Below are 16937 nucleotides of genomic sequence, written 5' to 3'. Positions count from 1 at the left end.
ATTTCCAACATCTCTCTCGAGTCTACTCCAAGGACAAACATTTTTCTGTAATGGGTTAGAAACTCTTTTAGTTTTTGGGAGCCAAGGGGAAATAGCATTCTTATATGGGCATTTATATAATGAGAGAAAAAAAATTTCAAGATTTTTTTTAATTGACTTCATTTTGTTTATTTATTTATTTTTACATGGTGCTTAGGATCGAATCCAGTGACACATAGATGCTAGGTAAGCACTCTACCACTGAGCCACAACCCCAGCCATTCTAAGAGATTTTAACTGATGGAATTAAAAATATAGTAACAATACTTGCACAAAGTAATTTTGTTTTATTCATTTTTTTTCTTGTGACCATCCTGGATATGGAGCCAAGGGCCTTTCATGCACTAGGCATGGGCTCCTCCTCTGAGTTACACCCTCAGCCACAGAGTGTAACATTTTTATGGGATATTGCTTAATTTGGTGCTCACAGCTAATGTTTCCTATTATCAAGTTGGTTGCACATGTGCATCTAAAAAACACAGTCTTAGCTGGTACACAGACATCGTTTGGGCCTTAATTTGCTGACTCCTGATCTTGACACCAGCTTCTCTCACTTTGACTTGTCTCTTCAGGGTAATGCAGGACAGAGTTATTTTAATTTTTATGAAAGATGATTTGATGAAGAAAAAAAGAGATCTTCAGGACTTTTCATGTAACTGAGAAACTACCAGGGACAGAGGGTAGGGATTCCTGTCATTCATCAGCTCTTTATGCACCAGTGCCCCACTGACATATGTCAAATCTGAGGCATATGTCAAACCTTGGGGAGCATCCAAGACTTGCCTGATTGACTTTTATCCATTTTCAGTGATGTTTATTGCACAATTATTTCAAATTGCAAAAAATAAGACATCAATAAGAAAAAGTCCTGAAAACAACACAAATATCCCTTCACTGGGGGAGAGCAGAAGAAACCACAATTTGAGTATGGCCTGGAACTCCACAGCACTCTCCCAACCCAGACCCATAGTTTCTTTTAAGTTGACATGTAATTTAATACACCATCATGTTTACCATTTTAAAGTATACAATTCAAAGCCAGGCACAGTGGTGCCTTTGTGTAATTCCAGCCACTCAGGAGGCTGGGGAAGGAGGACTACAAGCAAAGCCCTGGGTTCAATTCCCAGAAAAGCATTTTAAATTAAATTAAATTTAATACAAATAATGCAATTTATTATATTTTAGTATATTCATAAAATGGTACAACCATTACAACTGTAAAATTTTCAAATATTTTTATCACTCTCTACAAAGCTTCATAGCTTTAGTGATCACTTCTTAATTCCCCACATGCTCCAGTCCTGGAAGCATGAATATAAACCCTTTTTCTATAGCCTGTCCTACTCTGGAACCATATGTTGTAATTGGCTTTTTCAGTTCTCATGTTTTCAAGTTTTATTCATACTGCAGCATGTAGCAATTTTTGTTCTTTTTATTGGATATATATATATGTATATATATATATATATATGGAAATAAATGTGTATATATAAATATACACTTATATATAAAATATTAAACATATCCTTTTAATCATTTTCTTTTTTGCAATAACTAGGGATTTAACATGGGGTTACAATGACTGTGGTACATCCCCAGTTATTTTTAATTAATATTTTTATTTTGTGCCTGCTATTTTTTATTTAGCATATTTTTTAAAAAATCAAACCTGTTTTAGCATATATCAGAACTTATTTCTTATTATGGTCAAAAGGTATTCCATAGCATGGTTAGACCATGAAAATGGCATCTTGATATTAGGCTAACTACCAGGAAAGATAGCCAGGGTATAAGCACCAAAGGGCAGTGTCCTCAGAGACCAGCAATTGTGGTGTGGATAAGAAGTAAACTCAGATGTGTCATCATGCAAAGGTCAGGAAGATGAGGATACCACACAGGGGAAATTGGCATAAATGTGAAAATGTATCTACCTTATGTGAGGATCCAGAATATGAGCCATCCGAGAGGAGCTGGTCTGCAGGGACTTGTGCTCAGTAGTGTCTCACTACACACTAAGATTCAGTCCCTCTCTGAGGACTGATTTTTGTCTCCCCCAAAAAGGGACAATTTAGTCATCAATATAATTTCTCACCTATTAAATTGGCAAAGAGAAATGATATTTATAACTGGTTAAGAAAAAGTGAAATGGACTCCCCTAGTAGAATACAATTTGGCAATAGATATCAGGATTAAAAACATAGCCACTTAACCGAGGACATCAGTTCCAGTTATGTATCTCTCATAAAAGTTTGCTGGTGCACCTAGGATTTAGGCAAAAGACTACTGTAAGAAACAAAGTTTGCTACCAATTTTGCCTCTCCACTACTCTCACCTCACTTGGCAGTCTTACAGAGCTGAATATCAGCCTGGGCCAGCCATAGAGACCCACACCACAACACAAGAGGCCTGGCACATGGGCATCTCACTTGGGCAGATCTCAACCCTGCATTTATCCTTCACAAGAAACATCTGTTACTTAAAATGATGTCACATTACCCACCTAGCCAAAGTCTCTTTGCTTCTTTTCCTGGCAAAGGGACTTTCTGCCTATTTCATGGTGACCAGCCAGTGAAGGTGATCTGTAGTTCTCTCACCCATTCACAAGCCACTGTGGCATCTCCTATGGCCAATGCTGAATTTTTATTCCATTGTTACAACATGCAAGGTTTGCCTTTTTTTGGTTATGCAAAGTGGCATATGTGCTTATTTAAGGATTTAAATTTTTTAATTTCATAAAAAAGTTGTGAAACTATAAAATGTTAACATGGCAGCAAAAGTTACATATAACTCATCACAAGCTACCATTGCAAGTCTGTAAACTCATCATTTTGGCTGCCATTTTCAGCTGTGAACTACAATTATCACTGTGGTATTTCAAAGTAAATTCAAGATACAGATTCATTAAGTTTATTGGAATCGGAATACCTCTGTCTGATGAAAGAAAAAGAAAAACAAATGAAATAGCAAATTTAATATAAAGCACAGATAATATTCAAATATATACAAACCTTCCAGATTCTGTTAAATTTTTGTGTGTGGCGGGGGGATGTATGGGGCACTACAACACCCATTGGCTTTGCATTAAAAATCTTGAATATTTTATCTACTATTTAACCTAGCATCCCAAAATGACATTAGATATATATGTACTGGTCAGTGTGTCATGATAGAAGAAATGTCTCTGAAGAAGTGTCTAAGAAGTTCCAAGAGAGAAGGGGGAATTCAACTCAGGACCAGTGGGGTTCTTGGTATATATGATGGTAAAGAATTTCAGCATTAGTCAAAGACATAGACAGAGGCTTATTTAGGAAGTATATACACATTCAGGAGAAAATGGGATCTATCTTGAGAGTGAGATGTCCCTCCTTGGGTTTGGGAATCAATATTTATAGAAGGGCTGTTTTGGGGGGCTGGTGATGTGGCTCAAGCGGTAGCGCGCTCGCCTGGCATGCGTGCGGCCTGGGTTAGATCCTCAGAACCACATACAAACAAAGATGTTGTGTCCGCGGAGAACTAAGAAAAAATAAATAAATATTAAAATTCTCTCTCTCTCTCTCTGTCCCCCTCTCTCTCACTCTCTCTTTGAAAAAAAAAAAAAAAGGGCTGTTTTAGGTGGCAAAATGGATTTGGAGCCAGAGTGGAGCTGGCCTTTTGACAAATCTTAGCTCAAGTGTTTTACTTTTAAAGCTGATCTTTGCTTCTTTTTAAAATGTGACTTTACCAAGTTCTAATATGTTCTTTTCTGTGTCTATCTGAACATCAGTTGTTATAACATGACATTGCATAACATTACATGTGAATATATAAATCAAGCAGATAGGCTAGGGGAGCTCTGAACTTCCATTTCTGTGTGGAAAAATGTTTTCAAGGTTCACATTGTCAATCTTTAAACAAATTAGTCTCTCATTACCTTTATAAAAATACTTTAAACTCCTCTCCCAGTTACACAACATTAAAAGTCATAAGTAGATCTTCAATTATTTTTTTAACTTTTATACAAATTTGGAAGAAACTATTGTTTCAAATAACTTTAATTTGGAGAGCACTGTTTTGCTAAGTGTTTTCCTAAGCTTTGCATTTTAAAAAAACTTGTATACTTGGAGAACATGAATAAATCTAATATACAAAGGAGCCAGTGATAATTACCATCACAATTATACAGATGTCCTGTATATGTTAACTTAGATTTTACTTCTAAAATGAAATTTAGAATCTGTTAATGTAGGTGTTAATTTAACCAGATTTTTATAGTGCTCATTAAAAATACTTCAAAACAAGACTTGTATAAACCCTAATTATTTTAAGATTCTGTTTCTGTAAGTAAAGAACAAACAAAAAAACACCTTGTATACACAACAAATTATCTTAAGAAATAAGCAGATCAATATGTTAAGAAACCCTTTAACACATACAGGATTGGATTCTGGTTTGTATCAGTATATTATATGGTGACTTTAGAAAAACCCTTAAGTAACTAACATAATGTGATAATTATAGCTGACATAATCACACACATTTTTTTAAGATTTACCTTCCAAAAAAGCAAAACAACAACAACAACAAACCAGGATGCAACCAAGAACCTGCCATTCTGGCCTTATTCATGCAAGGATTGGACATAATGCCCTGTCACTCAAAAAGAAGGCTGTCCAATCCTGTGTGCAGCCAGCGAGAAGGGGGCGGGCTTCCTCGATCTCGTGGGGTCCTTTTCTCCCGTGTCCGCCATTCCTACTGTTCAGCTGCAGGATCGTCTGTCACGTTTGGAGTCCCCGGTTGCGGTGCTGTGCGGGTTCTGAAGATTCCTGGGTCGTAGGCTTGGCTTCTGAGCACGAGGAAATGGTGAGTGTGGCGTGGCATCCGGATCCTGAGAGGGAGGCGGGCGGCGGGCGGCAGGGGGAGGGGAAGCAGAGACTGTTGGAACCGTGGATGTGGCGGAACCGGAGCCGATGGACGCGACTCCAGGCAATCTTGCTCTGCTAGGCAGGCTTGAGCTTCGTCGGGGCCGTACCTCCCCTCAGTCCCAGTACCCCCCCCCCCCTCAGTCCCACTGGCCCTCCAGATGGCGAGCGTGCCCGTGGCAGAACCGCGAACAGCCTTCCCCACCCGCCAAGGGCACCCTCAGCCCCCGGTTCTAACCCTATCTGGCCGCCATGTGGCTGCAGCCAGTGTCTTCCCAGATGGTGGTGGCTGACTGGGGGCAGGATTATCTTCATCCAGTCTCCACCTGCGTGTTTCCCGCGGGAGAGGAGGTGTAGGATATAGGGAACTCGCTTCTTCCTGAGCTAGTTCGTTTGCATTTTTACTTAATTTTTTTTCTTTACTTTCCTTTTGTAAGTATAGGTATAGTTTCATAATATGCATGGATGTCAAGTAAGGCGAAGTACTTCTTTTGCTCTAATCATTGTTTCTTGGCTAAATTCATATTTATTTTAAGTTTGTGGATGAATGTCAGAACTTTATGCATCTTTATTTATTTAAAGTTTATTTATTTTTGCATTATGATTTTTTAAAAATTTGTTTTGATTAGTTACACATGACAGTACAATGATTTTGACATATCATACATTTGAATCAGATGGGGTATAAATCTTCGTAATGATTTTCCTAACATAATTGTACAAGCATTATGTTTGGATTTGCGTTTATTTCCCTGTTTGCTAAAGATGTTGAAAGTTTTTCACATAATTGTTGGCCATTTGGACTTTTTTTTGAGAGGTTTCTGTTTCCTTTATTTGCAAAAATAATGAATGGATAATTTGGTTTTCTTTTTATGTTGAGATTATTAAAATTCATCATATATTTAATATTAAACATTTGCCAGATTAAAAAATGACAAAGAATTTCTCTCATTCAGTGTGTTGTCTCTTAATGCTGTTAATTTTTTTTCTTTGCCAAGCAGAAGCATTTTTATTTTGATGCCATGTGTGTGTTCTTGATATTATTTCTTGAGATATAGGAGTAGTTTTGAGGAGGTTGCTCCTACTGCTAAATGTTTTGAGGTTATCCTTAGGTTTGTTTGTTTGTTTTTTTTTTTTTTAAGAGAGAAGGAGAATTTTTAAATATTTATTTATTTATTTATTTTTAGTTTTCTGTGGACACAACATCTTTATTTATATGTGGTGCTGAGGATCAAACCCAGGCCACAAGCATGCTAGGCAAGCTTGCTACCACTTGAACCACATCCCCAGCCCCACCCTTAGGTTTTCTTATAGAAGTTTTTAAATAGTTGGGCTCATTTTCAAGCCTTAAATACATTTTGGGTTGATATTTACATATTGTGTAAAAAAAGGACTTCTCTCCAAAGCATATTTGGGGGTCTTTATTATTAATTAGATGGTGAAACATTTCTAGGTCTCTGTAGCTCCTGTTTTGCTTAATTGTCTCTGTTTTTGTTCCAGAAACACACTGCTTTTGCTATTATGGCTCTGTGGCATAAATTGAAGTCAGATGTTTTGAGGTTTTCGGGTTTACAGTTTACAAATTGCTTGCTATTCTGGGTGTTTCATTATTCCATATGAGACTGAGGGTTTTGTTTTTTTCTTCTAGTTATGAGAATAATATCATTGTTATTTTGATCAAGATTATATCGAATCTGTTGGTGACTTTAAGTAATCTGATGGCTTTATTCAGTCTATAGATCACTTTATTTAGTTTATTTAATGTAGATGGCTTTAGTTTATATGTAGATGGTTTTAATGTTTTCAGTGTTTTGTAATTTTTCTCATGGAAATTTCTCCTTTCTTTTGTTAGACTTATTGATAAGCATTTTTAAGTTATTTGCAATAAAACAAGTTTTTTGACTTATTTCTCAACAGATTCATTATTGTAGGAAAAGTTATTGATTTTCATACATTTCTTTATTCTGTAACTTTGGTGCATTTTTTTATCACCAGTAGGAATCTTCTGGTGGAAACATTAGGATTTTCTAAGTTTAACCTTATGTCATCTGTAGACATATAATTTGAGTTCTTTCTTTCCTATTTGTAACCCTTTAATTTTTGCCTCTTTCCAAAAGCTCCAGCTAAATTTGAGTATTGTACAGGAGTGGTGGGGGTGGGTGTCCTTTCTATTTTTCATCATTTAAAGGCACTGCATTCAGCTCTTCCCTATTAAGTAGGAAGCTGGCATTAGATGTGTTATGTAGCCTTTGATGTTGAAACAAATTCCTTCTCTTCACAGTTTCTTCAGGTTGTATATCCGGATGTGATATTGAATTTATGTCAAAGGCTTTTTTTTTTTTTTTTTTTGCATCTATTGAGATGATCATGTGAATTTTATATTTGGTTGTATTTACGTGGTGTATTATATGTATATTGATTTGAGTTTGTTGCAGTTCTGCAATAAAAACAACTTTATCATGCGGTATGATCTTTGTAATGTGTATTAAATATGGTTTGGTTTGCTATCACATTGAGGGGGTTTTCATCTAAGTTCATTAGTTATATTGGTTTGACATTTTCTTCCCTCAAGAAGTGTTCTTATTTTGCTTTGGTTTTTGTTTAGTAGTACTGGGGATTAAACCCAGGACCATTCAACTCCGAGATACAATCCCAGTTCTTTTAATTTTATTTTGAGACTTGGTATTAAGGTTTTGATGTGAGGTGTTCCCCAAATGCTCATATGTGAGACAATGCAAGAAGGTTTAGAGAGGAACTGATTGGATTGTGAAAGCCTTAACCTTATCAGTGAATTAATTCTTGCATGGGATTAACTGAGTTGTCACTGGAGGGAATAGTGCATTGGGGTCAAGGATTGGGGTATATATTTGTGTCTGGTAAGTGGAGTTTTTCTCTCTGCTTTCTCATCACCATGTGAGCTGTTTTCCTCTGCCACACTCTTTCTTTCACCATGATGCTCTGCTTCACTTTGAGCCCTGAGGAATGAAACTGGCCTTCTTTGGACGAAAAACCTCTAAGACTCTTAACCCTCAAATAAACTCTTCATCCTGTATAAATGTGCTCATTCTTTTAGTCACAGTGGTTAAATAGCTACTAACTAAAACACAAGGTCTTTCTAAATTACTGAGGCTGGCTTTGAAATTGTGATCTTCCTGGCTCAGCCTCCCAAGTTTTTGGGATTATAGGTATGCAACACAGTTTGGGATTATAGGTATGCAACACAGCTGGTCTTCTGCCTGGTTTTTAAAATCATGATGATACTGGCTTCATAGAATGAATTGGGGAGTGTTCCTTATTTTTCTAGTTCAAGGAATAACTTGAGGAGCATTGTGTTAATTCCTCCTAATATTCTGGTAAAAGTTAGTATTGAAGTCATCTTGTCCAGGAGATTCTGTGTTGAAAGGCTTGGTATTATTGCTTTATCTGCATTACTTTTTTTTTTCAGGGTGGGGATGTACTGTTTGGACTCGGGGGCACTTGACCACTGAGCCATATCCCTAGCCCTATTTTGTATTTTATTAGAGACAGGGTCTCACTGAGTTGCTTAGTACCTTGCTAAATTGCTGAGGCTGGCTTTGAACTCATGATCCTCCTGCTTCTGCCTCCCTAGCTGCTGGGATTACAGGCATGTGCCATTGTGCCCAGCTGCATTGAATTTTATTGTTATTTTATGTTTTCAATATGCAGTTTGTTAAATTTTGGTAGGTCATGTATGCCTTGAAATTTAACCATTTCTTCCAGATTTTCCAAAAAAAAAATCGAAATATTTTATAAGTACTTGTTAAGTCAATTTTGTATGTAGTATGCTTTAGCTGCAGGCCATATTTTTTCCTCAAAAATTAGGTCTGATTTTGTAATTGAAAGGTAAATTTTGTCATGTTTAATCAGTTTCATATGATCGTAGTGAACTTGGAATAAAAGCTGTGGCAAACCTGTGAGAGTTGGACTTTGAAAAAGTGGAGTTGGTAATAAAATTATAGACAGAAAGATGGCTATCTAAATTGGATTTTGTCATGAGCATATATCTGCATATTTGTAAGGACAATCTAAAAATAAGTTGTCAGATATTTTCTTTGTTCTCTACTTATTTGTCAGGGTTGTGTTTTCCTATTATTGCTTGTCAGTGTGGCTTATTCCTCATAGAGGTGACTTGTATAATTGCTTCTGTATGAATATGGGAATGTCAGATGACAGCATTTTTTGTTTGTTTATCCTGGCACAAGGTTTTGTGTAGTGTGTGGTAGATACAAATGAAGGGCTTATGCTCTAGCTAGATTAGAGGTATTATCAACCCTAAGCTGGAGCCAGTGCAAGAGCGAGGAGACTGTAAAGTCCAGAGGACTGAATATTTGGTGAGATTGATGACATTGATCATTAGAGAAATAAGGTTTAATTTTGGATTAGATACGCAAGTGATTGTACAAGACATAAATGCAAAATAGTACAAAGTTTTGGCTGGACACATGGAATTCTTAACATGTTTCAAGAAAATAATGATGATAATGATGATAATAATAGAATATTAAGATATGAGAAAAGATTATTTTAATAATAAATGGCTTAAAACAATGAAACAATAAATATGAGAGTGACAAGAGATGATCTTCCAAAAATAAATAAAGATTAGAAGCATACATTTATGTCGCGATTATGACTCAGTGGTATAGAGGTTTCCTTCCTTGTGAGGTAACCTTGGTGTAATTCCTACCACTACCAAAATAACAACAACAGCAACAACTAAAAAAAGGAATTTTTCTAATTACAACATTATAGCTATACATATTAATTGTGTTTACTTTGCCAAAATCATACATGATACAATTTGATTTTCTCCCTTTTAATCCTCGTTATCTTCTTTTCCTTTCCATCTTTCCTCTTAATATTCTTAGTCTAATTTACTAATCTTCCTTTCCTTCATTTATTTTTTATTGGTATTTTATATATACATAAAATAAGTAATTTACATATATAACTTTTTATATGTAATTCATATATGCACATACCATTTTGTTCAATTCTGTCCACATTTTTCTCCATTCCTGTCCCTCCTTTTCTCAATCTCTTTCTAATCTCCCCTGTATATTTATGATATCCAGTCCCATTTTCCTAGTTTTGCTCTTGCTGACACATATGAGATAAAAAATTTGACCCTTGATTTTTTTTTAAATCTAATTTGTTTTACTTAGCATAATATTCTCCATTTCCATCCATTTACTGGCAAATGCCATAATTTAAAATTTCTTTATGGCCGTGTAAAACTGTGTGTGTGTGTGTGTGTGTGTGTGTGTGTGTGTGTGTGTGTGTGAGAGAGAGAGAGAGAGAGAGAGAGAGATAGAGAGAGATAGATAGAGAGATTTCCTAATGCATTCATCTGTTGATGGGCATCTGAACTGTTTCAATAATTTGGCTTTTGTGAATTGTGCTACTATGTATATAAATGTGAAAATATGAAAATATAGTTTAAGTTACATTTAGTTATGTATTTAGGGAACGATTGACAGATATCCAATATTCATGACTATTCAGACATGTTTTTCTGATACAAATATAAATGAGTCATAAGAAGAAACACTAATGATCAAATATATCTAGCCATGGCATATTAATATAAATTTTTTTTTAGTATGAAAAAGAATTTTCATTTAGAAAATATCACTTGCATTTTTGTGTGTCTCTTTTCACAATTTCTTCTTATTAGTTATACATGAAAGTAGAATTCATTTTAGAATTGACACATTGTACAAAAATGGAGCACAGGTTTTCATTCCTCTTGCTGTACATTGTGCAGAGTCACAAAAGTAGGGTAATCATACATGTGTATAGGGTAATATGTCTGTCTAATTCCATCATCCTTCCCATACCCACACCATTTTTCCTCCCCTAACTCCTCTCTGCAAAATTCAAAATTTCTTCATCTCCCCCTCCCCACCCTTGATGGATCATCATTGGCTTATCAGAGAAAACATTTGGCTTTTGTTTTTTTGGGGTTTGGCTTATTTCACTTAACATGATTTCTCCAACTTCATTCATATATCTGTAAATGCCATAATTTCATTCTTCTTTAAGGCTGAATAATATTCCAGTGTGTATGTGCACCTTTTTTCTTTTTCTTTTTACTATTCATCTGTTGAGGGTCATCTAGGTTGTTTCCATAGTTTACCTATTGTGAATTGAGTTTCTCTAAACATTGATGTGGCTGTTTCACTGTAGTATCGTGATTTAAAGTCCTTTGGGTAGCTGGGTCAAATGGTGGTTCCATTCCAAGTTTTCTGAGAAATCTCCATTCTGCTTTCCATAGTGGTTGGCCAATTTGCAGTCCCACCAGCAATGTATAAGTGTACCCTTTCCTCCCCATCCTTATTATTGCTTGTATTCTTCATAATTGCCATTCTGACTGGAGTACGAGGAGATGTTAAATAGTTTTTATTTGCATTTCTCTAATTGCTACAGATGTTGAACCTTTTCCCCTATGTTTGTTGATTGATGATATTTCTTCTATGAAGTGTCTGTTCAGTTCCTTAGCCCATTTATTGATTTTTTTTTTTTTTTTGGTGTTAAGTTTTTTGAGTTCTTTATATATCCTGGAGATTAATTTCTTTTGCTGGGAAGCAGTTTTTAGTTTGAATGTATTCCATTTATTGATTGTTGGTTTTAACTTCTTGCACTTTAGGGGTCTTGTTAAGGAAGTCAATTCCTAAGCTAACCTGGTGAAGAGTTGAACCTTGTTTTTCTTCTATTAGGTGCATGCATGGTCTCTGTTCTAGTGCCTAGGTCTTGGATACACTCTGAGTTGATCTTTGTGCAGAGTAGGACATAAAGGTAGAATTTCATTTTGCTACATATGGATTTCCAGTTTTCCTTTCACCATTTGTTGAGTAGCTGTGTTTGTCTAGTATGAGATAAGGTGTTTATGTGGGATTCTCTCTGTGTCTTCTATTCTGTACCATTGGTCTACATGTCTTATTTTGGTGCCAATACCATGTCATTTTTGTTACTATTGCTATGTAGTATAGTTAAGGTCTGGTATTGTGATGCCTTCTTCTTCACTCTTTTTGCTAAGTATTGTTGTAACTACTCTGGGCCTCTTAATTTTCAAAATGAATTTCATGATTGCTTTTTCTTGTTCTATGAAGAATGCCACTGGGATTTTAATAGGAAACAATTTTGGTAGTATTGTTTGCCCTTTTTTATTGGCAGTGGATTTGACTGTTCTCTGCCTCCTGTACAAACTTATGTCTTCTACTTTCTGGTAAAATATGCATAAAATTAAATTTACCTTTATAACTCTTTTTAAGGGTAAAATTCAGTACCATTTAGTGTATTCACAGTGTTGGAATACAATCAGAACTATCTAGTTCCTGACATACACACACGCACACACACACACACACACACAACAACAACAACAACCAGTGCCTTCCAACACCCATTTCCATTTTCTTCTTCCCTCATGGCCTGAAATGACTGACACACATTTTTTTTTCAATGCATTTGCTTTGTCATAAAATTTAAAATAATTTGACCTATGCAGTATGTGGCAAGTTCCTCTAATTTATTTCCCTTAACATGATACTTTCAAGGCTATTTTTGCTATATATTTTAGCATATTCTAAGTATTGATGAATAAAATTGTTTGTGGACATACTAAATTTTAGTTATTAGTTGTGGTTTTTATTGTGTCATTTGCAGTACTTTGGATAAATCCAGGTGCACTCTACTACTGTACTGAACAACATTTCCAGACCTTTTTTTTTTTTTTTTTTCTTTCTTTCCCATTTTGAGGCAGGGATTCCATAAACTTGCTCAAACTTGTGATTTCCACTTTCTACCCTCTAGAGTTCCTGGGATTCTAGGTTGCACCACCATAAGTGACAGTTATCAGTGAATTTGCTATTAGATATTTGGGTTGTTTGCACCTTTGGTTATTATTATTATATTTTGTGTGTGTGTGTGTGTGTGTGTGTGTGTGTGTGTGTTCGACTGCGTGTGGTGCTAGGGATTGAACACAGGCCCTTGTGCATGTGAATTAAGCACTCTAGCACCTGAACATGGCCCCAGCCCAGCACCTTTGGTTATTTTGAATAATTGAACTATAAATATTCATATACAAATTGTTTTCTAACTATGTTTTGAGTTATTTTTGCACATATCTGAGGTGAATTCTGATTTATTTTGCAATTCATTATTTATTATTTTATAATTATTTATATATTTATTACTTATAATACATGAAGGTGCTTTCCACACTACTTGTACCATTTTGCATCCTCCCAAAGGTGTATGGAATTTTCAATTTTCCATAGCTTTGATTTTGTTTTGTTTTGTTTTGCTTATTCCCAGTTTTAGGTTTTGGTAAATTTTAATATTTTTTGTTTATAGCACAAAACAACAACATTTAGGCAGATAAAAGATCAAACAATCTGTTACATATGGCTCTGAAGAGAAATGTTGTGATACAAAGGAACACAGAGGGCTTATGCAGTCCATGGTTATCAAAGACTAGTTCCCTAAGACACAGTTTGTACATTTCAGTTTATATGAGATCAAGAAAAGTTTATGGAACCACATTGATTGAATAAGTGAAAAAATTTGGGTGACTCTGGAATGTGCAAGTTGTCCCTAACAGTATGGTCTCTGGCATTTGTGTTTATATGGAGGATGCATATGGGCACTGCAGTGTGAAAGCCTGAAACAGAAGTGTTGTGTGCGTGGCTCTAATCATATTTTCAAAAAGGGGAAGTAACTGGCCTTCAGCTCAGGCTACAAATTTGTTGACACAACTTTTCAAAAACAAGAAAACAGTGTTAAAATTGTCTTTTTACTCCCCTGGTAATATAATATTATGCACAGGACTTTTATTTTAGTAGAGATTAAACATTTTTGTTGAATTTATTTTTGCAGCCAAAGGCTCCATTGCCAAATCTAAATTCATGAATATTTAATTTGGCTTTTGTATAAATTTTTATAGTTTTGGCATTAAAATTAGGTCTGTGGTTCACTTTGCGATAATTATTGTACAACAGTCTCACTTTTTGCTTGTAAATAAGCATCCATCTTAACCTTATTTGTGGAAGAAACTGTTCTTTATTAAATTATCTTGACAACCCTGTCAAAAATAAATTGTCCTCAGCTGGATGGCTAATTTCTAGACTTCAAGATTTTTCTCTTGCTCTATTTTTTAATTGTATTCTGTTAATCTCTTAACAAAGCTTCAAATAAATATCATGCTTAAGGTTATCAGATTCACTGTGATCACTAAGGGATATGATAAGTCCTGTTTTAAATGAATGATATTAGAAATTAATAAGAATTTTTAATGAGAATAATGCCAATAGAACCTTCACATTTTAAAGAACATAGTTTCTGCTACACGTGGCAAAAAGAAAAACTCATTGAATTTTTGTTTTTTCCATAAAGATGATATAGATTAAATTCCCCAGATATCGTTTAGAATGTCAGTACATTATCATGGTCTCACTGCAAACTGTTGCATTTATTTTTGTGTTTTTGGTAATCAAACAGGGTCTTTCACATACCAAACAAGTGCTGCACTATTTACCTACAACCATAGCCCCACAAATGTTCTTTTTTAAACTTTTTTTATAAGTGAAAAGCTTATAGAATATTCTATATTAATGCACATATTATTCATATTATAAATAATTATACTCATAATTATTGTAGCCTGTATTCACTGAGTATAAAAGTTGTGGGTGAAATAAATGAAAATAGTACATTGCCTAGCTCAATTTGAGTTTTTTTAAATATCCATTATATATTTTCTTTTTGTTTTTTTGAAAACCTATAATTATTTAAAGTAAAGATGATAACACTGTATTGTGAAAATTATAATGCACAAATACAAAACATTTCTTGAAAAAAATAAAAACAGTCCAAATTGTTCATATATTTCCCTTATTTTGATAGTGTAGTAGTTATGCAAATTGTAATATGTTAAGATGCATATTGTAATCCTTAGAACATCTAGTAAAAATCAAAATCTACCACATTTAAATCCTGAGTAAAGAAATTAAAAAGTTTACAACAGGTATTTGTTTGAGAATGTACGTAGGCCATGTAATCCTAATAGTGCAAAATGGGAAATAACTCAGATGTTTTTCAATACTGGTGTAGATGAATAAATTGCCATGCATTTACCCAATAAAACACTGCTGAGAAATACAAAGGAGGATATTACTGAAGCACACACTCTTGCTTAATGTCTCAAATATTGTGTCCTGAAACAGATGTACCAAAACTCATGTATTTTGAATGATTTTCTTGTAATATTGTAAATATTTTATGCTTAACAGCAATAAAATTTTTTTGGTGTACTTGTCAAAACTGCACAGTTAATATTTGTTAGATTAAATATGTGTCCATCTGAATATACCCAAAACTTAATAAAGTGGGGTTTGGATGGGAAGCAGGTAGGGACATAGAAAAAGTAAAAATACCAGATAATTAGCAGATGTTGAATCTAGATGCATATTGTACTATTCACTTTATTTTACATATTTTAAAAATTTTATATAATAAAACATTTGTATCAATGTAATTAGTTGATGTATACTAGTTCTAAAAATCTTGGTTGCTTATTGGATTATTATAGAAGGAACTGATTATTGGTGTATTCTGATCAAGACTGATTTTATTCCTTTGTTATGCAAAAGTGTTTACTGTGAACATTTATGAATCTTCACATGAATACTTAAGTCTGTGTGTATTTTTTGTGTGCACATCATATATCAATGCAAATGACAAATGTGATTGATTTGCCCAAAGTAAAGTATCTTAGAATGACAGCAACAATTTGTTTTTTTCTTTAAAGTAGGACTTGTTTACTCTTCTTATGGATTTTAATATTCTAAGGCATTTATATATGGCCTAACCCTGGTGGAGGAAGAAATGTAATCTATTCATTTCATTTTGGCCTCGATTTGGTAAGTGGCCTTGTTTTTATTTATTTAGTTTTCAATACAGGTATGAGCCCAAATATGCTTTTCCACTGAGTTGTATATTTAGCGCTTTTAGTTTTTGTTTTAATTGTGAGACAGATTTTCACTAAGTTGTTGACACTGGTGTCTAACCTGCATTTCTCCTGCCTCAGCCTCTTGAGTTCTGGGATTACAACATGCACCATCATACCTAGTTTTACTTTCTTTTGGATTGAAATATTTCCCAGTAAAACCTTTCCCACACTGATGCTCATCATGAGCAGAGTACAAACTGCAGTGCCATGTGAATATTGTAATCTCAGAAAGTGTGAACTGAGTTCAATGAAAAAAATAATGTCTCTCAAAGATGACTGTGTGCAAAGGATAGAAATTAGGTAAAGCAAGTGCTGTGGTTTGTATAGGTCTTCCACAAAGGTTAACACATTAAAAGCTTGGTTCCCAGTGTACTTGTCACTGTTAAAATCAAATGATGACTTCCACAATACTCAGGTGTTGGGTTATATTGTAGCTGGAGGAAATGTTTCCCCAGCAGATCTGTTTTGGGTACTTGCTTTCACTTTAAGAGGTTGTGTCAGGTACAGTGTTTTCTGTTAGTCTAGGTTAAAAATGATAAATAGCTTACAAATACCAAAAAGGAATTAAAATATTGCATATATATGAAGTGCAGTAAACACACTTTCCAGTTTAACCCATGAAAAGAAATTTTAAAAAAACTTTAAATTTTATTTCTTAAGCTTTTATTTATTCACATTATTCCAGGGTTTAATGCTGCAGTCTGGCTGGGAACAATTCATGAGCCACTTATCAAGCAGAAACGAACTTTATTTTTAGAACACACAATGTACCACACAAGCTCAGAGCCCAACTGCCACCACCCGCTTCCCACAAGCCTCTCAAACCCCCCCCCCTCCTCCTGCTCTTGAGGCTGATTGGCTGGGTCACGTGGGCGGAACCAAAAGAAGTCCCCCAATGAGCAGCTCCATGGTCTGAAAGGGCTGGAAACAGCCCAGTGAGCATCACCGAGGAGCCAATCAGCTGGCAG

At 34.9% G+C, this 16937-nt stretch overlaps 2 protein-coding genes across 2 annotated transcripts in view; both read left to right on the top strand.

Moving 5' to 3' along the window:
- LOC308643747 (uncharacterized protein) overlaps positions 1-16937 on the top strand; it is a 738434-nt gene that overhangs the window by 62393 nt on the left and 659104 nt on the right. The window lies entirely within an intron of this gene.
- Positions 4609-16937, top strand: part of LOC308643349 (uncharacterized protein) — a gene marked incomplete at its 5' end in the record, with an annotated part of 82270 nt that continues 69941 nt past the window's right edge. Inside the window, one exon of the mRNA XM_081283239.1 lies at positions 4609-4878. Within this exon, the coding sequence (XP_081139365.1) occupies positions 4609-4878 (270 nt within the window). The remainder of the gene's footprint in view (positions 4879-16937) is intronic.

The sequence above is a fragment of the Spermophilus citellus genome, assembly GCF_964194105.1.
Source record: "Spermophilus citellus genome assembly, chromosome: 3".
Classification (NCBI taxonomy): Eukaryota; Metazoa; Chordata; class Mammalia; order Rodentia; family Sciuridae; genus Spermophilus; species Spermophilus citellus.
Note: the sequence above shows the minus strand (reverse complement) of the source record. Positions and strands in the feature narration are given on the sequence as shown.